Below are 27,960 nucleotides of genomic sequence, written 5' to 3'. Positions count from 1 at the left end.
CCACTAAGTATAGTATAACATTTAGATATAAGCAAACTTATAGCAATTAAATACCACAGAACATGTTTTTTTAATATATTTTAAAATTGGAATATATGTATATAGTAAATATATGTTAAAGGCGACACTAAATGTCGTAGACTAGCATACGTGACTAGTTGAGAGGAGTTGCACTGCAAATTGTCGTAATATTCTTTTAAAGACCACCTCCGCTGCCAAAGATGCTCGCTGCGGCACCGGCATCGCTTATATCTGCTCCACTGATATTGAAGTCCTCGCTGCTCTGATTGCTGTTGTGATTTTGACTAGAATTCGAGCTGATGCTGCCCTTTGCGGTATTGTTGGCATACAACGGCTGAGCTGGATGTTGGTTGGCTGCTCCATTGGGATCGTCTGGTGTCCAGGTGCGTGCGTAAAGCTTGCTGCCCGGATAGCGATCGCCCTTGCGATACCACGATAAGGAATGCGACATGCCGCCGGCTGTAACAAAGAGTTCAAATGAGATTCTATAACAATTTGAGCAAGTCAAGTGCCGCCCCGTCAATTAAAATTGTTGCCAAAAACTGAGCAAATGCCATTAGCGGGCACATTACAAGCACATCAGCGGCCACAGCGTAAACAAGCAAAGGGAAAGGGTTCACACTCCTCGCATGATTCCTGCTATTTGTCTGCCCCGGCTGCTGTTGTTGCAGCTGGCCGCCCGCTGTGCGACCCACCATTTGCCTTGAACAAACACAAATCCTTCCTACCCCCGCATCTACTGCCGCGTCCAATCAGCTTGCACGCAGTATAGCATCCCATTCCAATCACAATCCAAGCTTGGTAATTTGTAGCGCACACAGTTTTCGAGTGCCTCATGCGGGTGTTGCTCAAATATGCGACATGCCACCCCATCCGGTTACCACCCAGCTTCACACTCTTCCCACTCCACCCCGTCATCTTGGATGTTGGTGTGAACATATGCCAGGCGCGTGCCCTGCAGCCGTATCCTACCGATTCCAGAAACCAATGGGCGTTCTGTTGCCCCCCTTCCCCCCAATGCTCGTTTGGGGGCTTGCGATTTTTATCTATTTCGCTTTTGTTTTTCTTCTTTCATTTTTTTTTTTGTTCATTCTTGTTTTTGCTCAACATTTTTAATGCCCGTTAAGCATGAAAACGCTTTTGCCGTATCACATGCCCCGCACTCTCCCGGCCCCCACCACCAGGTCTCCGGTCTCTTTGGCCTCGGTTGCCCTTTAACAGGACCCATGAATTGTTCTGCGATGGCGACAGCAGACATCTGCTGGACTGTGACGAATTTCTCACGATATGATTATGTCGATTGTGCTTTGTTGTTCCTCATGTCGATTGTTATGTGTGGGGATGGGAGTAGGAGCTGTAGTTGGAACTTGGGCAAGGTGTCTGTCATGTTGGATTTTATCATAACAAATTGTACGTCGGCATGTCGCATGTTCTTTAAATAATGCTTTATCAGGGATTTGGTATAGGCCTCAGTCCTCTACTACACCTTGCAACTAAATAAATGACAAATTTTCTACTTAATTCTGCTTCACTGATGATTTCTTTTTATATTGGGGATTTCGTTAAATATTATAATCACGGCAAGCATCCATATATATATCTTGATCTTTCTATTCTTGAGTTTAGCTCATGTGTCTGATTCCCATAATATTATATACATAGTCAGTTTCCCTATCTGAATTATATTCAAGTGTAATCCAAATGTTTCATCTGTTTTCTTTTACTAATTGTAGAATTTTGATTGATGCAGATATTGATTATGATTACACTGGGTTAATTAACTATTTTAATCTATTATCTGTTCAAAAATCTTCTCTTTCTAGTATTGGATCTTATATTTGTAAACATTTAGCAAGTAGATAATCTTAGTTTGAGATTTTTTTTTTTTTTGTAATCGCGAAAATAGTGTAAACTCTATAATCCTTCTCAATTTGTTTTTATATCTTTGCCGTTTATATTATACTTTTGTAAGGAAATGTGTTAAATATAAATATCCCCGAACCCATTAGGTATATATCTATTAGAAAATCTGTTTGTATGAAAAGATATTTTCCATTTTTAATCTTTCCTTTAAAAACTAGGCTTTTTATATCCGTCAAATCTCTCTCATTTCTTTGTTTAGAGAAACTTAAGTGCGTAAACCAAAATCATCAATAAGAACCAAACACATCTATCGTATACCTACTGATCGACTGCAGTTGATGTTGTTGTCTACTTTTTCATTAAATTCTCTCTACTTTTTGTCAAGATTATATGGAATTTTTTTCTAAGGCGAAACCTAAAAACAAATCTTACAATATTTTCTGATCTATTTAATGATTATTAAGAAAATGTATACAACTTGATCTATAACAAGTAAAAGGTTCTAGTCGGGAGCTCCCGACTAGGGAACCGACTAGGGAATTCTCTTCTTCCAACATCAAATGCATATATATATTCTATTTTAGAAGCTATATGTCAAGTTTGGTGACTCTAGCTCTTATTATTTACCAAAATTGCCAAAAAAAACAGGATATCGATATCGATTTTTATCGATTGCTTGGAAACGGAGTTATCGATTATCGGAAACAAACTCGGTCGAGCCTACATCTAAAATTTCAAGTCTCTAGCTCTTATAGACGGACGGACAGACGGACAGACGGACAGACAGACAGACGGGCAGACGGACGGACGGACGGACAAACGGACAGACAGACGGACATGGCTAGATCGACTCGGCTTTTGGTGCTGATCAAGAATATATATACTTTATGGGGTCGGAGATGCTTCCTTCTGCCTGTTACATACATTTGGATTTTGCACAAATACAATATACCCTTATACCCATTTTTAATGGGTTCAGGGTATAAAAATGTTAGTTCCTATTGAAATGCAAATAAATTTGTCTACAAATAAAACTCCTAATAAAGATATTTTTAAAATTCCCATAGGCCCAGAGCTGTAAATTTTCAGCTAAGTGCAAAGCACTTTGCTATAAATTCCAACCAAACAAGCTTCTAACCCAAGTTTAACCAGTATAAATTTCTGTTGTGACACACATAAGTTGAAATTAGAAAAAAAAAAATAGTTAAAAAAAACTTAAAAATTGAGCAAATCATTCAAAATCAGACGGAGAAATCGCACCCTATTACTATATATATGCATAGCACCCTTTGGCAGACCAAGTGGTTGGCTATTAGTTATGCAGATGCATTGGCTCGATCAGGATTCTCTCGACGAGAAGTCGAGGGTACTGCAGTGTCATACATATTGAATAGAAAAATTATTAACCAAAAAACCGTAACTAAAGCTACTTTTATGAGCTGGCGCACGGAAACCCTTAATCCGTTGTGGCATCCCCCTCCCGTTAGGCTAATGAAAACCTTTCGTGTACGCATTCGCAGTCGCAGCCGCATCCGTGCCAGAGCCAGGCCCGTGTACAGCCGTGTTTCATGATCGATGCGACGGCAATGAGCAAAACAATTTGCTTGACTGGCAGTCACGCAAAGCCCGCAAAGCGAAGCGGGCTAGAAGTGTGAAAATTCTAATTAGTTACACTTAGGCAGACGCAGCAGCCGCGCTCGGTTGCCCACAGATGGAACTCAGCTCAGACCCGAGCAACCCTCATTCCCAATCCAAATGGGAACAAACCGCACCAATGGACTTTAAATATGCAACTAACAGTCCGGCTGAATTATATCATTAAATGTAGACCTGGTGTCCAGCAGCACCCGCTGACCGCCCACCTCACATTGATGATTGATGGATGATTGACAACTTACTGCGATCCTTGAGAATGATTTTCTTGGGCGGCTCCTTTTGGTAGTTGCGCTGCAAGCTGAGGCCAGCTTCATTGCCGTTCTTGTCCTTCTTGACCATTTCGCTCAGAAAGGTTATATAACTAATAGCCAGCTTTAGCGTATCGACCTGAAATCGTTGCAAAATTTTATGAGATTTAAGAGATCCTGAAGGTATCTTCTAATCTTCCAATAAAACACAACTGTCTTCAATTTTGAAATCGAATAAATTATAACTTCGCTATTCTCGACCATGTTGAACTGCGGTGGACTGGACTGGACCGTGTCTGGGTAATTTTTCCCGTGCGTGATTGAAAGAGTTAGTTGCGTGATCGTGTTGAGCTCTTAAAATCCGGCCATCTCTATTAAAAAAAGACTACCTATGTATTAACTAAAATAAATTGATTCAAATTACTCTCGATGAATTGTTCACAAGAGCTTTTGTGCCTAAGATTATGTATGCAAATTTCCATATTATCCCGATCGAATTAAGCATTCGCTACTAAGCCCGGAAAATAGGTGGAAACAATTGTTATCCCATTTAGCGACTTTCAACTAATAAACATTAACCATAAGATATGAACTTTGATTAATCCCTACAAATAGTTTCTAATTGAGAAAACGTGTTTAGGTATTTCTTACCTTGCTGAGGCGTTTCTCGTAGGGCAATGTTGGTATATGGGTACGCAGACCCTCGAATGCCTCATTGATGCTCTGCATTCGTCGTCGCTCCCGAAGATTCGCCGCCTGCCGCTGCTGGGCCATCTGCGAGGCGCACTTCAAGCGGCGTGGCTTATGACTGCGACGGCTAGACAGAGAGTAGCTGGAATCGATTATTATCGGAGCACCTGAGCTCGAGTAAGCCGGTCGAGATGGACTTACGTCTTCTCGTTGTTCTCCTGGTCACTGTTGAAGCCGCTGCTGTACGCATCGTCATCGTCGTCGCTCTCCGAGCTGTGCTCGTCCCCGAAGTAGTACTCGGAGCTGGAGTTCGAGGCGTTGGTCGCCTGCGATCCCTCGAAGAAGTGCCGAGCCATGGTGGCCTCCAAGTCGAAATTGTCCATGGAAAACATTTTACAAAGTGCAATTCTCTGTCTCCCTTTCCCTCTCTCTATCTCTCTCTCTCTGTCTCTTTTCTTTTGTCCTATTCAATTTAATGTCAGCTAATTGTCCGACAAGTGCATAACGCCAAACAAAACGCCTCCGGATATAAATCTGATTGGCGACGCGTGCCCAGCACGTGCCGGACGGAGGAACCTTACGACTCGATTCGATCGTCTCCTGCGTGGAACAAGTGCGGCGCGTGCCGTTGATTTTGACTCTTGATTTTTAGCAGTAGTTGAACAATCTGAAAATGATAAACAACATCATTTTTATAGATTTTTTCTGAGTAATCATATAAATTCATGTCGATGTGGTAAGTGCCTGTTCAGTTGTTAAATAGATAATAAACATGTTTAACATACAAATACTCCAGATAAGATAAGATAGAGCATCGGCTTGGTTAGATATCACACACCCTTTGAAATGCATATGGGATTAGTAAAGTTTGTTATATAAAACTTATTGAAAATGAAAGGATTATAGAACAGTAAATGCGTAGTTCCTAAAGAAACCGTATTTAATTGTAAGTGTTTAAAATTTCCACAGAAGAAAATCTCAATATTCTAAACCAAATTGACTTTTATACCCTGTTTTGTTTTGCAATTATATAGCAGACAGAGGCATCTCCGATCCCAAACATATTCTCGATCATCACCAACAGCTGAGATGATGAGCTGTCCAACTGATATATGAATGAATAGATCAAGTTTGTTTAAAATAATCGTTAACTCTTTCCATATTACCAAAATCTATGAAAATCGATTTTCATATAAGGCATATTTTCGAATACAAACAACAAACTTGAAGGGTTATCACTTAAAATGTAATCTTAAGTTATTCTTGATCAAATTAACCCATATTTAAACTAGCTCAATTAAAAAGTTCTCCGTTTTTCACTCGTGCAAGGATTAATATTGTTACGCCGCGAAATGTAACACTTTATAAGCCTTTCCAAAAAAAAAATATTCATGCATAAATGAATATCTGAATATTAGCCCAAAATCCTTCTGTTTGCAGCATGCAGTTAAATAAAGCGTGGAAAACGATCTGTCCACATATAAGTTATGGCAGAAGGGACTCTTTGGTTTTTAAATAAACATTTTTGATAAAATTATTTGACATCATGAAGGTAGCATAAAACAATTGATCGAGGCTTGAATTGCATGAAAATATCATTGTATTTATGGGTTAGTTATAGACATAGGTAAACCATATAAACATATCATAAATCAAACTTCCAAGTTAGAATATAATATAATATTAATTTGAATTTTATTTATAATTCATTTATGTTTTAATGTTGATATAACTTAATATAAATAGACGTAACTTAAGCTCATTTAAGAAGTTTGTTAATGGAAATTCGAAATTCGATTTTTATTGTTATTATTATTATTGTATTTTAAAACAAGAATCTAAAAGTAATTCTTTCAACTATAAAGTAGCGACGGTACCAGGTAACATCTTTTACCTTGTTCATCGGATTGTATCCAATATCCTCTAAGCTTAAAATACACCACAATCAAAATACTTTCAAATTGCACATAAATAATTTATACATCAGATGCTTCCGCACTCTTTAACACTCATAGTCCGTCTAATACTACGCCAATAGACAATGTCAATGCGAAATGTTTAAAATATTTCTAACGCGAATTGCAACATTGAAGCGCGATTTGGTAGCGAACGCGCCGACAGCTACAAAACGAATGCCAGTTCCCGGACCAGGAGCAGGACACGTTCGATAAGAGCTGAGCGAGGGGTTGCTATTCCGTATAAACTCACACCGTAGAACGTCGTCTATCATATCAATGGCGGTGCCATATCAAAGCAAAAAGTGTGGCCAAATGGGCGGAGTCCGTGCTGCTGGCCAATCAGCGTGAGGCAGTCGAAACTTTGGACTCGCCAGGGTTGCATTTGGGGTGTTATAAGCTTATTAAGTTTGGGTTCTTTCGCGTTGTTGTTGCTGTTGTTGGCCAGGGGGAGAGATGCACTGTATTCACATGGTAGACACATTAAATTGTTCATTGATTCCGGGCACGTTTATCTGTTTAAGCGGAATTATTGTCCAAATGGCATTCAAGTGCCACGGTATACATATATGCTTAAGAATGGAATGCGCAGGACAAGTGTACGGCTTGATTGGGAGTGAAATAGTGGGCGGCAGGCAAGAGTACAGGGTTAAGATAGGATACAGAGCAGCTGCCTGCAATTTGTTTGCTGCCGGATGATTCGATGATTTTCTCGAGCAGCGTCTAAGTCTAATTAATGAAGTGTGGCAGCCAAACAGAGACTCAGAAAAAAAATAAATAAAAAAGAATTTGTCAACCAGCATAATTTTTAAGCATTAGCAAAGCGCCGAATACAAATGCAAATATTTGCATTGTCTAGCATTCGGGCGAAACAACTCCATTAAAAAGGCGTCTGTTGCACAAATATATCTGCTGCATATCTTACGGCGCGCATATCAAACAACCCAGACAGGGGTGTCAAAATATGCGAGATCCGAGTACCAAGAGCTCTATTCACCCCTCAACCTGGCTGCTTGCGATGCGCCTTTCCTGCGAGCCCAAACCAGCTTGTTTGTTGTCCTTTTTTCCCGTGTCTGTTGCTGCCCCTGCCCCTGCCCCTGCTCCTGCTCCTGCCGACAGCCAAATCATCGTTGACGGCGACCTCACTAAGGCTACCCATGATAAACAAATTGTTTTGCCTCCGCCATCTCGGCGTTGTTGGTTCGTTGTTTTCATTGCCAGCGCTGCTCGTTTTGTGCAGCTGTATAAACAAATTAGTTTTCAATTTTATCAAGTTGTTGCCTAGTGGCAACCGATTGAGGATAACAGCTAGAACGCAGGGCCCAGACGACGTTGGTCCGACCTAAATGAAGACTCTCATATCAAACACACACATATTTGTTGTCCTCACGCATAGATCAAAGTCCCGAAAATATTATTTAGGCTAAATGTTATATCATATTTTCCTAAGACAAATTGAAACCTATTGAAAACTGGCCTTAAATCTCGGTTATTTGTAAAGAATTTTGTACTTAAATAAAATAAAATCCTGGCTTTGAAAGTATGCTCATGCCGGTTTTACTTGATTCAAGTATAAAGATCTTATTATCATGCACAACTTTTTAGTGAAAAAAATTAAATTGAATTTTAATTTGTTCTATTTTTCAGTCCAATTGAGCTTAATGCCCAAATGATCTTAATTTTTGTCTTGGAATAAAGCTAATATAGTTTAAATGATGCCCAATTTGTTCTTAAAACAATCTCAGCTTAAGCTAGATGGTATAAACTCCATAGAAAAGGGAGTACAGAGTCAAAGGACGAACCACTCTAGCCATGTTTTAGTATCCGTTTTCTCACGAAATGTATACACTCAAAAATACAAATCGTACTATAATTATTCTAGTTCGGATCAGCTTTTAAAGATATATCTCTGTTATCATAATAAATTTTAACTCAGTCCTAAAACTAAATTAAGCGATACGTCTTATTGCTGCAGAGAGTAACTTAGGTATACAGACATATATATGATATCAAAATTCACATTAATATATTGCCAACTAGCTCGAATTATAATTATTAATTTTAAAAATTCCATATTGTCCAGCACCTGCAAAGTTTTCCCTAACTTGTGCTATGTAATTAAAGCTCCGGTAAATTAAGTGCTGCCGCACTCTAGTTAATATCAAGCTGCGAATTATGTACACGTCATATAGCACAATCAAGCGTAACCGCCTCTATGCCGACTTACCCTATCTAATGCCAATGCCAATGCCCCGGACCCTATATCATTACACGCAATTGCCGGCGAAGGGGGTTGTCCCGACCTCAACGCATTGTCATTTGGCACAACGATTTTCAATTCGTTTTTTATTCGAATTCTAATTAAAAACCCAAATGTATTGTTGAGGTAGACAAGCAATCCGGGTCGGGGCGCTCCGAAATGCTTATCACACTGATGCCTTGATCCCTGTCCACGTCCATCCACAGTGTTGACACTGAGCATTAAGGCTGGCGAAATCCTCTTGAGTGCATGCCTGGGCGAGCACACTGGGTAACGCAATGTGTGTACATTTTAATCTCATTTGAAAAGTTTTACTTTATTTTTTTCAAAGTGCTTATGTAAAGTGCAAAAATTGAAATCAACAATGGACCTTATAAAGGGTTGGGATAAGTAGAAACGATTCATAGCAATGCAGTTGGCAGTGGGTACCTTTTTGAAAGCCACATAAACGATAAAAATGTTCAGAACGAATAAACGAACACAAAAATCTTGCATTTTTGCACTCAAATTTAATTTAAATAAAAAAAAAAGAAGCACGCATTCATAAAATTAGCGAAAGAGCAAATACTGTTAACTCATTGTGCTATTTAACATGGAATAAGTTTTAAAAATAAAATAATATGCAAAATGTAAACCATCCCTGTTAAACGTACGTCGCTTAAGTACTCAAAAGTGAATATCTTTATCCGTGGCGTCGGTGGTGTAATGGTTAGCATAGTTGCCTTCCAAGCAGTTGACCCGGGTTCGATTCCCGGCCGACGCACATCGAAATTTTTTGCTGCAACCGTTCTTTTCTTTATATTTTTGAGACAATTTGTTGTTCTTAAAATTTGTACATAACTTGTTGACTAAATTCATGCTCTGGTCCAATACGCTCATCAAAGCGTTTGCCATTTAATTCAAACTCATTGAAAGGTACTGTGTTCAGCACTGTAAAACCCACAGCATTGCCAATTTTTTGGGTGTATACGGAGGTCCAGAGTGCAGTGACCGCCGCAGGACGTTTATCCTGCAATTCCTTTGCCACATCCTGTAAGCCACGACCCTGGCCAAGTTCACGAGTGAGTTGAACGGTGGATTCAACAAGAGCGCGACCAAGTCCCAGGCGCCGAAAGTCCGGCAGAGTGGCCAAAAACATAAGCTCACATACGCAATCCAGGCTGTACACGGCGCACACGTCGACCTTTGAGTCCATCGTAATCATATAATCCATCAGACACTTAGCCTGAGGACTTTTCACTTGCTCATTGTAGAACTTAACAAAGAAATTATCCTCGCCAGGCGGAGGAGCGAACTAGAATTTAAATACAAGTTTAGATAGGCTAGATATAATTGTTGACCCATATGCTACTTGCCTGCAACTTGTTAAAGGAAACGGCAACAATCCGACAACTCTCCACGTGTCTCATAATTAAGGAAACTCCATCCTGTGCGGTGATACGGCATAGCTCCCGCAACTCTTGACGCGCCTGCGCATTTTGAGGCAAGTTTATTTCACAGGCGATGCAAACTGATTCATTGATAAAGAACGAGTCGTCCAACACCTACAATATGGTAAAATTAGAATATATTCAAATATTTTTTAACTGAATATTAAAAAATAAATAAAATAAAAAACAAATAAAATAAAGAAAAGGCAAAAAGTGACATGCGTCGGCCGGGAATCGAACCCGGGTCAACTGCTTGGAAGGCAACTATGCTAACCATTACACCACCGACGCCACGGAGCTCTCGGCGCTCCAAATCGCTTTTGTATCATGCTTTCAGCACATCATGCGGCATTGCTAATTTTAAGCTTTAATAAAATGCGCGAACATATTTGTATTTCTCGTCTACATTTTTGACATAACTAATTATGTATTCATGTAGATGAATTTGGGCATGTATATGCAAATATACAGTTTATTATTTGTGATATACTTTTATTTTATACATACATTAAGCGCTTCCTCCAAATCCGCCCTAGCCAGACTGCAGACTTCATACTTGCCTGAGACGTTAGAAAGAACAAGACCAAATATTTAAAATATGTTAGGGTTCATTATTATTTTACATATTTGTATGTGTTTAAAGCATAATAAAAAGCTTTCATGTGCGTTAAACAATATCAACTTGCTACCGACAACCTTAACAGAAGTCCTACATATAACATGAATGTTAATGGAACTAATCACATTTGATAATTAGATATACAGCAAGCTATTGAAAATATTATATAAACACAGGCTTATTTTGAAAACACATTAACTACACGCACCTTCGTGCAAAGTTGACCAAAGTTTGCCGTTCTGGGCTCGCATTACTGACGCTTATCTCACTGAATGGAATAGAAACAACGAGTGCCTTCTAAAGTTCGATTGTAACTAAGCTATAAAGAATTTGATAACTCTAACGGAGAGCTAGCACCGGTTTTTTTTACACTATGCTAGCAAAGTGGGCTTATCATTTTGGGACTATGCTATTAAGTTCTATCATCTGGCTTTTGTTTTAATGAAGCGCAAGTTTAAGACTGAATAAGGTTCCATTTTAAGGAAGGTCGACGTTTTTTATTATCTTTTAGTAATAAAAATATATATATATGTACATAGTTCGTATATAAATAAGCTCGGATTTTTAAAGAAAAAAATGAAGTCCATAACAAGTTTGGTAACTCACAAAAAGGATTAAAACTTACTTTGCGGGCATTACAGAGCCTATTGCAAAAAAAAAATAAAACAAAAAAAATGTGACTTCAGTTTATTTGATAATATCAATTTATAAATTCTCGATCAGCTGATTTGTGTTTTTACATAGTTGGATTGCTAAATATGTATATTTTGAATGAAACAGCTGAGCAAACCTTTACACACCTTAACAACACTGCCGCAGATCTTACAAGAAAAAAAGAGTTTCGCTGTTATTCTATTGTTATTGCTGCAATCAGCTGTTAAATAAAAGTTCTATATACGCGCATTTACACCACGTAACCTCTGGCCACGCTGTCCATATTTTTTCTTGTGAATAACAAACGCAACGCCATGGCAACGCTGCGCTAAACAAATGCTAAACATTCGATTTGCACGAACATTTTTATATCGCAAAATGTTTATACTGGACAAAATTCTACCGTTTATATTTAGCTATATACGGCCGTTTATTAAGTGGTTCCTACATGTGTTTACCCGCCTCTCCGAGCTCCAGCGAATATGCTACGGAGCAAAAGCGGGCACGCCGAGATGCCGCCAAATCGAACGCTCCCTTTTACAGTCGAATCAGCCAGAAATAAAGACCATGTTACGAGAACTTGACGAGGCGGCGCCCTATGCTAGCGATAGAGAGTTGCTTTACTTTGGTGAGTCAGCGTTAAATTAAATTAAATCTGTGTATTCGACAATAGAAGTTGGCTTTGCAGCTCCACGCGCCGTTAAAGTTGTTTCGCATGTAAAACGAATCAAGAGTACTGTGCATCCGGATTTCGGCAGGCTTTTTGGCAATTGCGTTACCACCATTTGGGGCTATAAACGTCTAATGCATCAGGTGGAGCAGCTGCGTGCCGAGCCATATGACTCGGAGAACCTGGAGCACGAGCAGAAGCTATTGCAGCTGTGGCAGCTACTGATGCCCGAGACGCCGCTGACAGGTCGCATATCCAAGCAGTGGCAGGACATCGGCTTCCAGGGGGACGATCCGAAAACGGACTTTCGTGGCATGGGCATGTTGGGCCTAGAAAATCTCTTGTACTTTGCGAGCGCCTACAATGACGCCGCCAAGCATGTGCTGCTGCACTCGATGCATCCCACTGTGGGCTATACCTATGCCATTGTTGGCATCAATCTCACCGCCCTAGCATTCAACTTGCTGCGCACGGGCGCGGCCAAGACACACTTTTACAATCAGGTGGCGCTGCATAAGCAGAACTTCAGCACGCTCGAGGATTTCCATAAATTGTATTGCTACCTGTTCTTTGAATTCGATCGCTTCTGGATGGACAGCTCGCCGCGCAACATAATGGACTTCCGAGAGGTATATCAGGCCTTCGAGATAACCAAACTGGAAGCGCTGCACAATGAGAACACAATTTTCAAAACGAATCTGGTCGTGGAGTCCGTCTAATTGCCCACATTGCACGGTTGTAATTAAAATTCCATAGATATTTGTATAAATGCAGCTTTTTATGCGTTTATTTGAGAGCTATATTATGTATGTTTGTATATTTAATATGTATATATGCAAGTATGCAAGTATTTAAATCGTTAATTAGCTGCTAAATGCAAACTGCAAACTAAAAGGACGCATAATACTTAGAAATGAAGATCATGATTGCACATAGGAGACAATAAATTCTATAAAAATAATTAAATATCACGCAAAAGCATAAACATATAAATAATTGCACAAAACTAACATAGAAAATTATAAAATAAACGAGACAAATTCCTAAATAGTTCGCAGTGAGCTAATCTTTCGAGTATCCTATCAATTTAATGATGTACTTATATGTATATGTGGAATGCACAAGTCGAATCGAATTGGAGCATCGTCCTGGTCGCAAGCTAGTTGATTATCAATATATCATAATAACGTGATGCGATGCGCCTTTTGTTTGGTCTAGCGATAGAACTTGACCTCGGCCTCAACGCAATCCTTGAGCAGCTCGTCCAGCTCATCGCTGGCATGATCCTGGAGCGAAAAGTAGTTGTTCAATTCATCGACACAGGAGCGCTCCAAGCTCCTCAAATGCTCCAATGCAGCCGGTTTACGATTGGCATGCAGACTATGCAGCAGCGTCTGCTCTGCGTCAGCCTGCACCTGGGTCAGCGGCGATATACGCGGCTTGGGCGCAAATACAAACGGCTTGAACACTGACTCGGCGGCATTTGGCGTGCCAGTAAACCAGTGGCACGAAATTGAGCTGCCCTTGCTGCTGAGCATTGAAACGTTTGCCGCTCGAGACCCAGCACCGCTCGCCACGCGCAGCGTCTCGAACATATTCTGCTGCGTGTAACTGCCATCACCGTCGGGTTTCGGGCCGCACCAATCGACTTCAGGCGCCTGCGCCTCCGCATCATGAGCAGCCGCAAAGTTAGCGGCCGTATCCAAGCCCTCGCTGGACTTGTCAATGGTTGTGGTTACGGTTAGTCCGCCGCTGGGCACACGCAGGCAGCTGGCCTGCAGCTTCTCGGCGGCCCAGACTTTGCCGGCGCTGCTTAATATCCAGGCAGCCGTGGGATCACACACTATAAAGTTCAGCTTGGCACTGTCATTGCTGTGCTTGGCTACCAAAGCCCCAATACGGTCAACGGCCGCCTCCGCCTCGTTGGACTCGGCCAGCGTGATGCTGTAAAGGACATGTTAATTAAAATATACTTGCTTATATATAGGTAATTTAACTTACCGCACAATGTCCGTGCCCAGCAAGCTGTCGCTGTCTGCCGCCTGCTGTTCCCCATCACTCCATGTCAAGCTGACGACCACGCCTCGTTCGTTAGCACCAAAGTCGCCGCCCCAAAGGGCCGGCTTCGGTTTTTGCAATATAACGCGCAGAGCATCGGCCGACGGCTCTAAAGCAGCGCCGCCATCAGTCTGACATGTGGCAAGTGTTCACTATGAGTCATTAAGGTATGTCTGGCTGTTGGCTTACCTTCCCCTCCAGAACGTCGCTGACATCATAGTAGCAGACTTCCGTTGACACGCCTAAGCCGCCTACGGCGTCTGCGTCCTCGGCATTGCGACCGAAAATTAGAGAGTCAGATGCACAGTTAACGGGTAGCACAACAAAGCAGTCGGCATTGGAGGACATTTTTCTTATAGTTTAAATAAAATACGTGCACAGACACAGGCGGATTTGCAAAATTGATTTTTCGCAACAGCTGTTGCAACACAGTCTGTTGATGCTAATTGGTGTCAACAGAATTCTGTTAGTTGACAGCTGATTTTGCTTGAAGTTGGCTGCGAGCGCAAAATTGCGCTGACTGCGCTGCAAACGATATTTCATATATCGACTGCTGTAATTCATCGATTGATTTTCTTGTTCTTGCAATATTACCATTGCGAGTCACGGTCGCAGTGGTCTAAAAACGTTGTAAAAGTTGCAAGTCGACTGAAAACGCTATAATTTATAATGTTTTAATGTAGCTTCGGGAAGCTAGAAAGTGTTATTAAAAGCGGTTTATCTAGTAAAAGTGTCGCAGTTTGAAACGTCGTCAAAGAATTGCATTTGTATACAGCAGTCAGTGTGCAGGTGTTGTTGTCTCATTCGGGCGTAACATCGAGTTGGGTTGCAGTGCGAGCGAAACAACAACAAACAAGTTACAAGGTAAATACTCGTGCATACTGTTGTTGTTGTTGTTGTTGTTTTTGTTGCTGCTGCTGGTGGATGTTCAGCGCCTTTTTTGTGTGTTGATTATTTTACTTGCGTGCTCTGTAACTCGTGGGCGGCTGAATCGTCACCGTCCGGCTTTTGCGGCTAAAGAAAAACTAGGTAAATCCTTGGCAACTTCAAAATTGAACGCAAAATCAAGAAGAAAAGCCTTCGAACGAGTTCGCAAATTGGACAAATAAAGTGCCTGGTAAAGAAAATCAATATTCACATTGTGTCCGGTTTTCCAATAAGAATATATATAGTACGCTCACGAAAACAACAAACGCGTATCGAAAGAATTTCTTGCTTAAACGCTGACGGTGGGCCTGCTACCGCTCCCTAAACAGATATTTCTTTTATGCCTCTTGGCTTAGCTTATTTGTGTATGCGTACGTGTGTGTGTGTGTGTGTGTGTGTGTGTGTGTGCGTGCGTGTGCCGCTTCGCGTTGCTTGACCACTTTGACCGCGCGCATTTTCATGTTGTTTTTGGACTGAAACTAGTTTTCGTTGTTTTTTTTTCTGTTGCTGATCTTGTTGTTGTTTTTGTCTTGGGTTTAATTTTCACCCTGCCAGTGAATGTGATGACGTTTTAAAGTGCCCATGTCTAGTTAATTTTAATGTAATTGCAGAAAATCAATAATTTGAAGCTTTGGGTATACACATTTTTGTGGAAAACTGGTTGAAATTCAATTGTGTGGCATGCTTTAAGTGTGAAAGCGGAACACAAACCACCCTCGCAATCGCTGCCTGCTCCAACTCCTACTCCGGCGCAGCCCAGCCCAGCCCCTTCAGAGCATCTTGCTTCAAGTGATGAAAATACATACATATGTACATATAAAATATATACACATAAAGTGCCGTTACATTCCTCCCCCAATGCGCCCCCTTATGCGGCATTTCGCGTTATATACACACACATACGTTCATATTTATGTATATACACCATTATATACATCTAATCTTTGTGTGTATCTGTCTGCGTGTAGGCGTTCTCGTCGAAAGTGCATTGCTCTGCCGCTACCCCTGCTCCAACGTCATATTGTAAACATTACAAAAGCTGCGTGCGGGACGGCCTCGTTTTATCCGTCTGTGTATGTGTGTGTGTGTGTGTATCAGTGTGTATATGTGTTCAGATCTTTTATTTACACTTACCGTATAAATGTTGGTCCCGTAGCAGTTGGCAACACGCGCATCGGTGCCGCTACCTTTTCGGCAGTTGGCAACGCGTTGACCCAATAACGGTACAACGAGACACCCGCATACATAAGCACACACACAGACTGAGCATGAATGAAAGCCAGCATGGCTGGCACTCGGCGGCTGTCGGTATTATGCTTGTGCCGTCGTTGTTGTTGTTGTTGTTGTCGCTGCTGCTGCAGTAGCTACAAAATCTCGGCAGATGCGACCCACATATGCATGCGCATAATATTTGTGCTAATTAAACATAATATGATATTGTACCGTGGCGTAAGAACAACACTAAGTGCATTTTCAAATTAAAACAATAGCTGTGTAGAATTTAAACTATGTTTTATTTTTGTCGGTGAATTTGTTTACATCAAGACAAACAGAAATGAAAAAAAAGCGAGCCACCGTCAAGTTCAATGAACCAACCAAACATTGGAATGCTCGTCCGTTCGAATGTCCATGTGTGTGAGAGTGTGAGTGTATTTGTGTGATCGGTGCACGTAACCGAAATTTGTTGGTATTTTTATGGGATTCGATTATTGTGCCCATTAGTCGGACGATGTTGATATGTTTATCGCCATAATTTGTGCGCCCCAAATCAAAATCAAATACAACAACAACAGTTGTTGAACGAAGTGCGTTGGCGGCACCAACAAAATGTATACCTTGACATTGACAGCTTATGTATGTACGTGTGTGCGTGCATGTTTTTGTGTTTTGCAAACAGAACCTACTTTTGTATGTGTGAATTGTGCGCTTATGCTGTCTCGCTCTTGCGCACAGTGTATTTGCGTTGAGTATTATTTAATAAATAAACCGGCCCGGCCTGCCGCTTGTCATTGTTTTCGTTGTTGTTGTTGTTGTTATTGTTATGATTAATATTATTGTTAATGAATGCGCCAATGACCTTGCATATGGCACCTGCAATGCAACCGGCCACTGCAAATATCGATAACACAATTAGCCGATATATCGATTGAAAGACTTTCGTTTTTGTGTCAACTGTATAGAACTTGCCTAAAGGCAATTAAGCTTAATTGTTTAGCTATTTAAACATTTTCATCATATATATTTCCTGTTATTTATTTTAGCATTATACGCTTTTCAAGGTTAGTTGACTGCTTGCACGTGTCAATTGACCAAATCTAATCATTTTCCGGTAAGTATCGTCACGCACAGAAATTGTAATATACAAAAATTCGGTCTGTCATTCAAAATTTCACAGTCTCTGTTAAAGGATCTAGCAGCTTATACTCATATGTGACAATGTATATATATATATATATTTATATATTATTAGGCGTATCTTAAGTTTTCTTACTAAAGGAAGAGTGTCTAGCTGGTCAAACCTAAAGAAAGTCGAACTTAGAGTTAAAAAGTTTCTTCAAAAATCAGCGTTTCGAATTTGAGCACTCTGTAATAAAATACATATAAGCAAATGCATATAAAATGACAATTTTATGCAAGTAATTAGAGAACCAGCTTAGATGTTTGTATACATACAATTATGTTTGTGATAAACCGTTTTAAACTTATAAACTCACAATTTTATATTGTGGAATATCAATATTTCCTATATTCAATCTCCTGTTTTTCTTTATAATATCACGATATCAAAGATATGTTAACTCAAATAATTATAAACGTTTGTTTTAATCACATATAAGTTTTTTCTGCCTACAAGATTTGCATATCTTAAATCCTGTAAACTCTTTAAAAACAATCAAATACAATAAAAAGCTTCGGCTAGTATTTATATATTCAAAAAAATATGATTGAAAAATGTTAGCTTATGAAACACAATATTATTGGAATCCTAGCTAACTTCTACTAAAAACATGTTTCCCAAGTTTTACGGGGTATTAGAAATATTAGACATTAATGAAGATATAGTCAATTGTGTTCCAGATAGACTTGTTTCTTGTTGAAAAGTCGAGTTTATGTAAGTCTAGGTTTAATTATTTATATATTTTCTTTGATTTTGCAGTGGGTGTTTGTAAACAGACGCAATTCCTTCATCAGTAAATGCAAAACTGGAGTTGTTAGACTCCAGCAGCAACGACGACACCATTCAGTCCACCAACTTGAATAGAAAATTAATCAAAATTAAAAAATTTAAGCTGGACGATATGAAGGAAATGGTGGGCGGCTGTTGCGTTTGTTCGGACGAGCGGGGGTGGCCGGAGAACCCGCTCGTCTACTGTGACGGCCAAAACTGTACCGTTGCCGTGCATCAGGCATGCTATGGCATCGTTACCGTGCCCACTGGACCCTGGTATTGTCGGAAATGCGAGTCCCAGGAGCGCACCTCGCGTGTACGCTGCGAGATTTGCCCCTCACGAGATGGCGCCCTCAAGAAGACAGACACCAGCGGCTGGGCCCATGTTGTGTGCGCCCTGTACATACCCGAGATTCGGTTTGGCAACGTGACCACCATGGAACCCATTATACTGACTTTAATACCGCAAGAACGCTACTCCAAGAGTGAGTCATATTTGCAGTAGCTGTGGCATTCATTAACTGTTTTCCATCTCATTTACAGCCTGCTACATTTGCTTGGAAATCGGGAAGCCAAATCGTGCCAATGTCGGAGCCTGCATGCAGTGTAATAAGGCCAATTGCAAGCAGCAGTTCCATGTGACCTGCGCCCAAAGCTTGGGCCTGCTCTGCGAGGAGGCTGGCAACTATCTGGACAATGTTAAGTACTGCGGCTACTGCCAGCATCACTACAGTAAATTGGTTAGTATGTCTTTGTGTGTTCTTTGTTATACACTCATGCCTTGTCATATATATTGCAGAAAAAGGGCGGAAACGTCAAAACTATACCACCCTACAAACCCGTACAACATGACACCTCCTCCGATTCGTGCTCGTCGCCCGAGAAGGAAATCGATTCAACCATGAACTCAGCCTCCACCTCAGCGACAAGCATCAAAATAACCAGCAGCACATTGGCCGCCAGCTCCACAAGCCTGTCAAGCAGTGGCAGCAATGTCTCATCCTCATCCAAGCAGCGCAAATCAAATGCCTCCGGTAAATCATCGATGTCATCGGGCAACAGCTCCGCAGCAGCAACGGGCCTACCAAATTCCTCAAGCACCTCCAATTCAGGCGTTGCGGCAACTCCTTCAACTGCAAACAGCTTTCTATCCGGCAGTAGCAGCAGCAACTCCGCCAACAATAACAATAATGCCATAAGCAACAGCTTAGCGGGCGCTGTCGGCGGCAACGTTGCCGCCACACATGCCTCAAACCCTAGCGGTGCCAGCGGCAGCGGCAGCGGCAGCGGCAATTCCATCACAGGCAACACTGTATCTGGAGCCGGCAGCGGCAGCGGAAACAGTGCAATAGGGCCCAGCAATTCAAGTACTAAATCATCAGCCACCAGCTCGAGCAGCAGCTATAAGGATAAGCATAGTAAAAGCTTGGGCAAACAGTCCGGCTCAGGTGCCAGCAAGGACGGCAAGGATAAGGATGGCGGTAGCAATTCATCGAACAACAGTTTTACACACTCATCAGCCTCGTCATCGTCCTCCTCCTCATCGTCGTCGCGCGAGAAGTCATCAAAGTCATCGAAAAGCAAGGACATCGCGAAGGAAGCCACCGTCGTAGCTGCCAGCAGCAGCAGCAGTATTGCCACAAGCAGCAGCAACATGCCCAGTGCCAGCAGCATAACGGCCAGCAGCAGTTCCAGCTCGGCATCACATGTATCTAGCAGCGGCGTGACTGCCGCCTCGATAAGTGAGCATAGTAATCATGCCCAGAACCTGAGCACGTCTGCCTTGCCCAGTTCAGGGGCCGGTGTCACGGGCAAACTGCAATTGGCCAGCAATTTGGGCGGCGGCTTCGGAGCCGAGCTGCAAACCACAAGCAACAGCAGCAACAGCAATGCCTTAAAGGAAGCGTCTGCCTCCATGACTGGCAACAGCAATGCAGGCAAATTGGAGGGTTTGTCGGGCGCTGGTACGTCCGCAAACAGCGTGGCCAATCCACTTGGCCTCGGTGGCAGCAGCTCCAATTCAAGCAATAATTTGAGCAGCAGCAGCAGCAAGACAGTTCCATCATCATCGATTGCAACAGCAACATCCACAACAACGACCAGTCACAGTCAGCCGTCGGCAGCGAGCAACTCCTCGGCGTCCAAAAAGCGCAAGGTGGACGCAGCCAAATCGATCACCAGCATCAACCTGGACGATCACAACAGGTAATCAACGATCATGTATCAATTAGGCGACTCTGCTTAAACATAAATCTTCGATGTTGCAGCTCATTTCGGAATATTATCAAGGATGTGCACGTGACGCTGACGCCTCTGACGGACTTTGAGAAGGAAATCGAGAAGAGCTCCAAGCGGGTGAGTCAATTTCTAGTTTTGTTTATATCTCTGGCTCTCTGCGAGCACGCCCTATAAATAGTACAATAAGCAATTCAACGGCAGCAAGAGCAAAAGCTCTTGAGTCAATTCGACACTCTTTGAGTTCTCTTCAACTGCCAACATGCTCTCGCCTGGCTACAAAGTTGCCTTTTGAATAATAGTCTTCTAATCTTGTACACTTGTCTACAACTTGTCAAGTGCCAGCGCTGTTGCCGCTCTCGGCCCCCACACCCGACTATCAGTTGGAGAGGATGGGCTGGCTGGTTTGGCCAACACGAATCTATAACCATTTCACTCGCTCGCTTCGCGCAGCCGACGGCGCAGGCGCTTTGCCAACTTTCGTATCATATTTATAAGTAGAAATGCAATTATTAATGCATACACCTTTCTGAAAATATATAAATGAAACGTCTAGAAACACAAGGTGCGCATCTCGATACATGTGCAATATATGTTATGTAGGTGCGCATACCCCAAAGAAATGCTCGAGAATTTCGTGTTTTTCAATAATACCCTCTATATTTCTATGCGCCCGCAAAGGGTGTTATCATTTTATAAATTCTGTGACACATCTAACGTAATGCCATGCCAGTATCATCAGTTTATATAGCCTGGATCAGCCGTCAGTCTGTATGTTTCTATGCAAACTAGTCTCACAGTTCAAATGCAGTCTCTCAGTTAAAAGTCAGTCGAAACGATCCACTATATCATGATGTAGTTATTTATTGCAAAAAACCCTAAAGCTTTTTGCTCCTAAGATATCTCTACCGAACTTGGTTTTAGCAGTTCTGACACATCATCAAAATCTTACCAGCATTCAATATAGCTCTATAGGATGAATCGGTATAAAAATAAAAACTATTAGGTTTTTCTATATCTTCATATTTAGGCCAAACTGGGCATTTAGTAATTTCACTATGCTTCTTATTAATGGAAAAAAATCTTATTTACCTCGGGCTGTCATAGAACTGATTGGTTAAATGTAAACAACTTGTATGAAGATGCTATAAGCTCTTTACTTTTTTTAACCTGAATCGATCTACCCGGCTATTTCTTATTTATTTTCTGTTCTCGATAAAAATAAAGGTATATATTATACACCTTATGAAGAGAAAAACACCCAAATCTACACGTAAACGATAATAATTTAACAAATATTTGTTTTACACATTTAACAATTTATATGTATACATAAATATCAATGTTATACTTCTGTTATACCAGCAACAGCATTGTCTTAACATAATATAAAAATGTTAATTATGTTTACATAATTATACGAGCATTATTTTAAATCAAAATCCAAGCTAATGAAATGGGTAAACAAAAATATGATATAAAGTTGTGAAAACTGAAGTTAAATTCAAAACTATGTCTGATAAGGTAAAAACTTTGTCAATGGTCGCATCCGAATTGTAATTCTCTGGTTTGAGAGGCGATTTGAAGACGCGATATAATTTCTGTAAGATCCAAACGAAAACGTGAAAAAGTACTTTGAAGTCATTTATTTTAAATGTTATGAAATATTGAAATTTATTCTCAGCAAAATTAGAGTTTGAGCTTTGTTTTTTCTATTGATTTTATTTTTGCATGCTATCGAATCGTTTTTTTTTTTCCAGATACAGGGTATTTACTAATCAATGATTAGAGCGCTTAAACATGTTTTGATTTGCAGCAATTAGGGTATTTTTTATTTTCGCTGTCTGTTTTCGATTCGATCAAGTATTTTCCATTTCTATTTTTCGATGTGATTGATGTACATTGACGTGTCCATGCCCCATTAATTTGCCTTTAATAACAAAAAATATGCACGCCAAAACGATGCATATTCATTTTTAATTAAATGCAAAGTGTACGTTAATTTATGAACAACATAACCACAAACCACAAAAATAATTAGAATCAATGTTTGCTCGACCGGAAGATGCCCTGTTGGCTGTGGCCCTAGAGTGTGCAATATGTTTCTATAATGCCCAACAACTGTGGCTACAGGGTATTAAATGAATAATTACTGATTTTTAGATTAACATTTGCCTTGTCATTTGGCTACTGGAAAATTCGGCAATATGCGATGTTAAATTTTCAATCAAATTTACGACAATGATCGCATTGAAGACGTCTTATACTAGGCAACATTTTGATTTGTTGGGCCTGTTTGGTTGCTTTTGTTGTTGTCTTTTGTCTTTTGTTTTTTCTTTGGGTATATTGCCATCCCTATCGTTTGGCTGCGGCGACAAACATCTCGTTGTCATTGTCGCTATCGTTGTGCCGTGTGCAGACAAAAGTTGCTCAGTCTCAGCCCACGTAGCGCCAGGGTATCGGGCCCCCCAACAAAAAGTTGACAATTTTCTAGCACGCTCAGTCGAAAATCGTTGCTAACCGAAGCCAAAAGGCTCTACTACAATTAAGAAAGAACATTTTTTGCGAATTTTTATTATTACGAACGAAAAGTAAATATATTCGAGAGTCTCGCACACAGCTGCATATACATCCAAATATATATACATATATATATATATATATATAGAAAAAGTCGTACTGTGCTCTGAAAATATCGGTTAAAGCTGCCACCAAACTGCATATGATGAAGTTTAATTATAGAAGCGCCGCACAAATTTGGCACACATTTTGACACCACGAAAAAAAAAATAGAAATAAAAATAAAAAGAATACCAAGAAATAACGAAACTAAAGAGAATCAAAATGTAGCTCCATTGGGGAAACATTTCCCACGAACTCGTATTTATAGATCTGTTTTTTAGTGAAAAAGCTTTTTGCCTGGCGTGAAAAAGAAAACACACACACAAATGTGTGGAGGCTAGTAAAATGTGCGTAAAGTTTCCAGGACACTTCCAATATAGAAACTTTATATATATCTAGATATTTATCTTATATATATTTGTGCAAAAGCATAAATCCGAAATGCTTGATGACCTTTATGATGGAACCTGGCGGTATTGTAAACAATCGGAATGGAGATTCGCCTAGCATTCAATTAGCTAATCATGATAATGCATTTTTCAAGTCGAATTGTTGAGCTGCACAAGCGTAGCAAGAATTTTCGCACAACATTTTCGCCCTGTTACCGCACATAAAAAAGAAAAATACAAAAAGAAAAACAGCAAGAGAATCGCCCGAATGATGTGAAATGAAAAACTTTTCAATGCGCGCGTGTGTGCATGTGTGTGTGTGTGTGTGTGTGTGTGTGTAGAACAAGTTGAAAAACCACAGACGCCGCTGCCTTGGTTGCTTTTGAGATACACACACACATACACACACACACGCACACACACACTGAGCTACGCACACAGTCATATTTCCATTCCACTCTCTGGCGAGATATTAGATGAAAATTGTTCCGCATCTAAAGTTTCTCAAATCAACTCAAAAACAAACCAAACAAAAATATAGAAAAATCGTATAAAACTGAAGACGGAGCAAAAAGCCAGCGCCGTGTGCCGTGTGCACTCACAATTCTATAGATTAGTTTGCGTTGAGCAATCTTCCAGTTCAGTACTCAGTTCCTCCGTGTGTGGTGTTTGTGTCGATGTAGGTGCTGTTCCTTCACATATATCCATATATATGTATATATATATATATATATATATATATATATATATATATATATTATATGCATATCTAAAACGTGGTGGCCGCTGTAACGATATTGCACCTGCACTAACCAATTCAGTTACCAAAAGTAAACATCTTCATTCGCATGCATGTATACATATTTGACCCACTGTACCGCAAGCCCAAGACACGGACCGGGACAGTGACTCAGACTGATTGGAATAGATGGATTTTGGTCATAGAGAAGCGAGAAGCGTTCATATTTTTATGTGTTCACCTGTGTTATTTTTATAAAAGTTTCTCTCGCAGCCAGAGACAGATACACATTTATTATTGCTCAAATTTGTTTGCAAGCAACAATACACGAATTTTTCCAATTCAAAAAGAAATATTTCTGTTTTTCTTTTAGCCCATCATAGATAGATAGTGTGTGTGTGTTTGTATGCGTGGATGTTGGGTAATTTTCTTTAAAAAAAGAAAACATATTCATTAGCATACACTATGAACGCTTCCATAATGTTGATTATGACAGATGATTAGCTAAGAGCTAAAAGAATTCGGACTAAATTTCCAAGCATATTTCGATAAATACCTTGTTGTGATCATTTAGATAGATAAAACAATCTCTAAGAGCAGACTTAAGATGAAGATATATAGATTGAATGCGAAAAGCTATTAGAGAATAGAATTTAGCACATGTTCTAAAATGTTTACAGACTTTAGATCAGCTAAAGCAAACAGAGTCGAAATATAAATACAGATTAAAAAGTTATCAACATGTCAGTTCTAACTTATATGTAAATATAATTAAAGTATGCTTTATTTAAAAAAATGTTCAAAGGCTACTAAGACTTTAGATCAGCTACCTGTTACGAGCATTTAGAACAACACAGACATTGTTTTAACACTTTTATTACATGTACTAAAATATATAACATGGCGAAATTTCAAGCTCTTTAAACTCAGATATGGACTTTAAAATAAAAAATAAATATATGAAAATAACATATATTGCTTGAAATTTGTGTTTGTAAATGTACTAAAAAGTATGTAAACAGCCTCAGCTAGAGCTTATGCAGACTTTTAGATCAGTTAACAGCATTGAGACTAACATGACATGAATATTTAGAACGACACAGACATGTTGTTTTACATGTACTAAAACATAAAACAATGCTAAATTTTAAGCTTTTTCATACATGAGCTCATTTAAGAGGAAAAATTAATATATTGAAGGAAAATATTGCTTGAAATTTGTGTTTGGTACATGTACTAAAATGTAGAGTTAATGCAGACTCTTAGATCAGCTACTTTTCGTCTCATGCAGCGCTTAAATCATCATCATCACCTCCACCAGAACCAACAGAACAAGAATACAAAAACCAACATCTCCATCAAAAAACCAGCAACGCCAGAGCTTTGCTTCAGTTCGCTTCGCCCGAGACAATGCTCGCACTGAATGTGGTGTTATATTCTGCTCTCTGTTTGCACTTTCAGATAATAAGCATAATATACATAGATACAGATACGGTTAATTGTACCCCAGGTCGTGGTTAGTGCTCAATTTGATTGGAAACATACATATATATATATATATATATATATATACATAGATATATATCGCAACTCGAATAAACAAATACAGTCAGTCGCATAATGCCCCTACAACCGATTGAATCCCCGAAATGCCCGCGCTGCGGCAAGAGCGTGTACGCCGCCGAGGAGCGACTGGCGGGCGGTTATGTATTCCACAAGAACTGCTTCAAGTGCTCCATGTGCAACAAATCCCTGGACTCGACCAACTGCACAGAGCACGAGCGCGAGCTCTACTGCAAGGTATGCCACGGACGCAAATACGGTCCCAAGGGCTACGGCTTTGGCACCGGCGCCGGCACACTCTCCATGGACAACGGCGCACAGTTCCAGAACGGCCACGATGTGGTAAGGAATGGCGCCCGTCTTGAGCCGCGCGCCATCGCCAGGGCGCCGGAGGGCGAGGGCTGCCCCAGATGCGGCGGCTATGTCTATGCCGCCGAACAGATGCTGGCCCGCGGACGCGGCTGGCACAAGGAGTGCTTCAAGTGCGGCACCTGCAAGAAGGGCCTCGACTCGATACTGTGCTGCGAGGCGCCCGACAAGAACATCTACTGCAAGGGCTGCTATGCCAAGCAGTTCGGACCCAAGGGCTACGGCTATGGCCAGGGCGGTGGCGCCCTCCAGTCCGATTGCATTGCTAGCGACGAGGGCGCACCGCAAATGCGCGCCGCCATCGAGGTGGACAAGATCAAGGCGCGTCCCGGCGAGGGTTGTCCGCGTTGCGGTGGCGCCGTCTTTGCCGCCGAGCAGAAGCTGTCCAAGGGCCGTGAGTGGCACAAGAAGTGCTTCAACTGCAAAGACTGCAAAAAGACGCTCGACTCGATCAATGCCACCGACGGACCCGACGGCGATGTCTACTGCAGGACCTGCTACGGCAAGAAGTGGGGACCACATGGCTATGGCTTTGCCTGCGGCTCTGGTTTCCTGCAAACCGATGGCCTGACCGAGGATCAGATCAGCTCCAGTCGCCCCTTCATCAATCCCGACACCACCTCCATCAAGGCGCCCGAAGGCGAGGGCTGCCCACGCTGCGGCGGTGCCGTCTTTGCGGCCGAACAGCAGCTCTCCAAGGGCAAGATGTGGCACAGAAAGTGCTACAACTGCACCGACTGCCATCGTCCACTGGACTCGATGCTGGCCTGCGACGGTCCCGATGGCGACATCTACTGCAAGGCCTGCTACGGCAAGCACTTTGGTCCCAAGGGCTTTGGCTATGGCCATGCGCCCACGCTTGTCTCGACCAGCGGCGAGTCCACCATCCAGTTTCCCGACGGTGGTCCACTGAATGGTCAGAAGACCTCCGGCGGCTGCCCGCGCTGCGGCTTTGCTGTCTTCGCCGCCGAACAGATGATCAGCAAGAGCCGCATCTGGCACAAGCGCTGCTTCTACTGCTCCGATTGCCGCAAATCTCTCGACTCGACGAATCTCAACGATGGACCCGATGGCGACATCTACTGCCGCTCCTGCTACAGCCGCAATTTCGGGCCCAAGGGCGTGGGCTATGGCCTCGGCGCGGGCGCTTTGACAACGTTCTAAACAAAAAGAAAACAAATGCAAAACCCCAGCCACAACTTATTCAAATTACCAGCAACAGCAGCTATCGTTCCGACCATTATTTTCCGTTATCAACTTCTAGCTGTTACCCAGAAACTAATTCAACTTATCCAAAATGTTAGCTAACTTAGTCTTCGGTTTTCCAACGATTTTTGATGAACGAAATGCAGAAACTGCTTATGTTTTTGTCTTAGGTTATGTGAGAATAAGCTTTACAAACAGAAAAAACAGCAAAAAAAAAACTAAACAAAAAAAATAAATAAAAGAAACTTTGAAAAATAAACCAAACAACAAAAAAATGAAGTTCAAAAACTTACGAAAAACCAAAACAAATAATACGAAATTAACTATCGAACGCCAACTAACGAATCAAGTACCGACAATGGCACAGGCAAAAAAATATAATATAAATTAACAATAATAACAATAATATTATAAAACTAAAAGAATATAATAGAGATAGCAGATGATGCAGGCTAACATTGGGCACAGTTGCAGCTAACAGTTTGGAGGGGCAACTGTACCGCGGAGATATTTCTATTTATGTTGTTCATCGACTTCAATGCGAAAGAAAGTATCTAATATGCTCCAATATAAAACCAGAGAACTAATGTAGAGAGCTATTGCTCCCGATGATAATT

General features: G+C 41.1%; 6 protein-coding genes and 2 non-coding genes across 12 annotated transcripts in view; 4 read left to right on the top strand and 4 right to left on the bottom strand.

Annotated features, from left to right (window-relative positions):
* Nucleotides 1–14: 14 nt before the first annotated feature.
* LOC115759513 (pancreas transcription factor 1 subunit alpha) lies at nt 15–6,574 on the bottom strand. Its single transcript, XM_030700457.1, has 5 exons — nt 6,373–6,574; nt 4,680–5,145; nt 4,440–4,605; nt 3,783–3,927; nt 15–480 (listed from the first exon to the last, which is right to left on the bottom strand). The coding sequence occupies exons 2-5, from the start codon at nt 4,868–4,870 to the stop codon at nt 197–199; spliced, it is 786 nt and encodes a 261-aa protein (XP_030556317.1). The 5' UTR covers nt 4,871–5,145; nt 6,373–6,574; the 3' UTR covers nt 15–196.
* A 2,661-nt stretch (nt 6,575–9,235) lies between these two features.
* On the bottom strand, nt 9,236–11,474 carry LOC115759438. Its single transcript, XM_030700353.1, has 4 exons — nt 10,951–11,474; nt 10,631–10,683; nt 10,049–10,237; nt 9,236–9,987 (listed from the first exon to the last, which is right to left on the bottom strand). The coding sequence occupies exons 1-4, from the start codon at nt 10,991–10,993 to the stop codon at nt 9,517–9,519; spliced, it is 756 nt and encodes a 251-aa protein (XP_030556213.1). The 5' UTR covers nt 10,994–11,474; the 3' UTR covers nt 9,236–9,516.
* On the top strand, nt 9,385–9,456 carry Trnag-ucc. The gene has a single exon. It is a non-coding gene; the product is annotated as a tRNA-Gly (tRNA).
* On the bottom strand, nt 10,343–10,414 carry Trnag-ucc. The gene has a single exon. It is a non-coding gene; the product is annotated as a tRNA-Gly (tRNA).
* Nucleotides 11,475–11,654: 180 nt separating the features above from the next.
* LOC115759437 (ELMO domain-containing protein 2) lies at nt 11,655–12,803 on the top strand. Its single transcript, XM_030700352.1, has 2 exons — nt 11,655–12,024; nt 12,085–12,803. Exons 1-2 carry the CDS (start codon nt 11,733–11,735, stop codon nt 12,783–12,785), a joined length of 993 nt encoding a protein of 330 aa, XP_030556212.1. The 5' UTR covers nt 11,655–11,732; the 3' UTR covers nt 12,786–12,803.
* A 453-nt stretch (nt 12,804–13,256) lies between these two features.
* Nucleotides 13,257–14,581, bottom strand: LOC115759436 (secernin-3). Its single transcript, XM_030700351.1, has 3 exons — nt 14,314–14,581; nt 14,068–14,255; nt 13,257–14,010 (listed from the first exon to the last, which is right to left on the bottom strand). Exons 1-3 carry the CDS (start codon nt 14,470–14,472, stop codon nt 13,281–13,283), a joined length of 1,077 nt encoding a protein of 358 aa, XP_030556211.1. The 5' UTR covers nt 14,473–14,581; the 3' UTR covers nt 13,257–13,280.
* A 3,641-nt stretch (nt 14,582–18,222) lies between these two features.
* LOC115759434 (protein AF-10) overlaps nt 18,223–27,960 on the top strand; it is a 29,768-nt gene continuing 20,030 nt past the window's right edge. For 4 of the 5 annotated variants that reach the window (XM_030700342.1, XM_030700345.1, XM_030700343.1 and 1 more), the window contains exons 1-4: nt 18,291–18,705; nt 18,764–18,960; nt 19,020–20,425; nt 20,488–20,575. In XM_030700342.1, the coding sequence (XP_030556202.1) occupies nt 18,351–18,705; nt 18,764–18,960; nt 19,020–20,425; nt 20,488–20,575 (2,046 nt within the window). In that variant the 5' untranslated portion in view covers nt 18,291–18,350. Of the gene's footprint in view, nt 18,706–18,763; nt 18,961–19,019; nt 20,426–20,487; nt 20,576–27,960 lie in introns of all 5 variants that reach the window. The other variant, XM_030700347.1, reaches the window with a different exon arrangement.
* LOC115759435 (muscle LIM protein Mlp84B) lies at nt 22,956–27,385 on the top strand. Its single transcript, XM_030700350.1, has 2 exons — nt 22,956–23,046; nt 25,667–27,385. Exon 2 carries the CDS (start codon nt 25,826–25,828, stop codon nt 27,299–27,301), a length of 1,476 nt encoding a protein of 491 aa, XP_030556210.1. The 5' UTR covers nt 22,956–23,046; nt 25,667–25,825; the 3' UTR covers nt 27,302–27,385.

The sequence above is a fragment of the Drosophila novamexicana genome, unplaced genomic scaffold, assembly GCF_003285875.2.
Source record: "Drosophila novamexicana strain 15010-1031.04,08,12 unplaced genomic scaffold, DnovRS2.1 tig00000308-arrow-arrow-pilon, whole genome shotgun sequence".
Classification (NCBI taxonomy): domain Eukaryota; kingdom Metazoa; phylum Arthropoda; class Insecta; order Diptera; family Drosophilidae; genus Drosophila; species Drosophila novamexicana.
This window is presented reverse-complemented; position numbering and strand designations above follow the sequence as displayed.

Coding starts and splice junctions, on each gene's coding strand:
- LOC115759438 (XM_030700353.1), bottom strand. CDS start 10,993: ATGCGAGCCCAGAACGGCAAACTTTGGTCAACTTTGCACGAAG. Junction 10,684..10,950: donor TTGGTCAACTTTGCACGAAG/GTGCGTGTAGTT, acceptor CTAACGTCTCAG/GCAAGTATGAAGTCTGCAGT. Junction 10,238..10,630: donor ATTTGGAGGAAGCGCTTAAT/GTATGTATAAAA, acceptor ACCATATTGTAG/GTGTTGGACGACTCGTTCTT.
- LOC115759435 (XM_030700350.1), top strand. CDS start 25,826: ATGCCCCTACAACCGATTGAATCCCCGAAATGCCCGCGCTGCGGCAAG.
- LOC115759436 (XM_030700351.1), bottom strand. CDS start 14,472: ATGTCCTCCAATGCCGACTGCTTTGTTGTGCTACCCGTTAACTGTGCA. Junction 14,256..14,313: donor GCGACGTTCTGGAGGGGAAG/GTAAGCCAACAG, acceptor GCCACATGTCAG/ACTGATGGCGGCGCTGCTTT. Junction 14,011..14,067: donor CTGGGCACGGACATTGTGCG/GTAAGTTAAATT, acceptor TGTCCTTTACAG/CATCACGCTGGCCGAGTCCA.
- LOC115759513 (XM_030700457.1), bottom strand. CDS start 4,870: ATGTTTTCCATGGACAATTTCGACTTGGAGGCCACCATGGCTCGGCAC. Junction 4,606..4,679: donor CAGGAGAACAACGAGAAGAC/GTAAGTCCATCT, acceptor CTCTCTGTCTAG/CCGTCGCAGTCATAAGCCAC. Junction 481..3,782: donor AATCATTCTCAAGGATCGCA/GTAAGTTGTCAA, acceptor TCTTTGTTACAG/CCGGCGGCATGTCGCATTCC.
- LOC115759437 (XM_030700352.1), top strand. CDS start 11,733: ATGCTAAACATTCGATTTGCACGAACATTTTTATATCGCAAAATGTTT. Junction 12,025..12,084: donor TAGAGAGTTGCTTTACTTTG/GTGAGTCAGCGT, acceptor TTGGCTTTGCAG/CTCCACGCGCCGTTAAAGTT.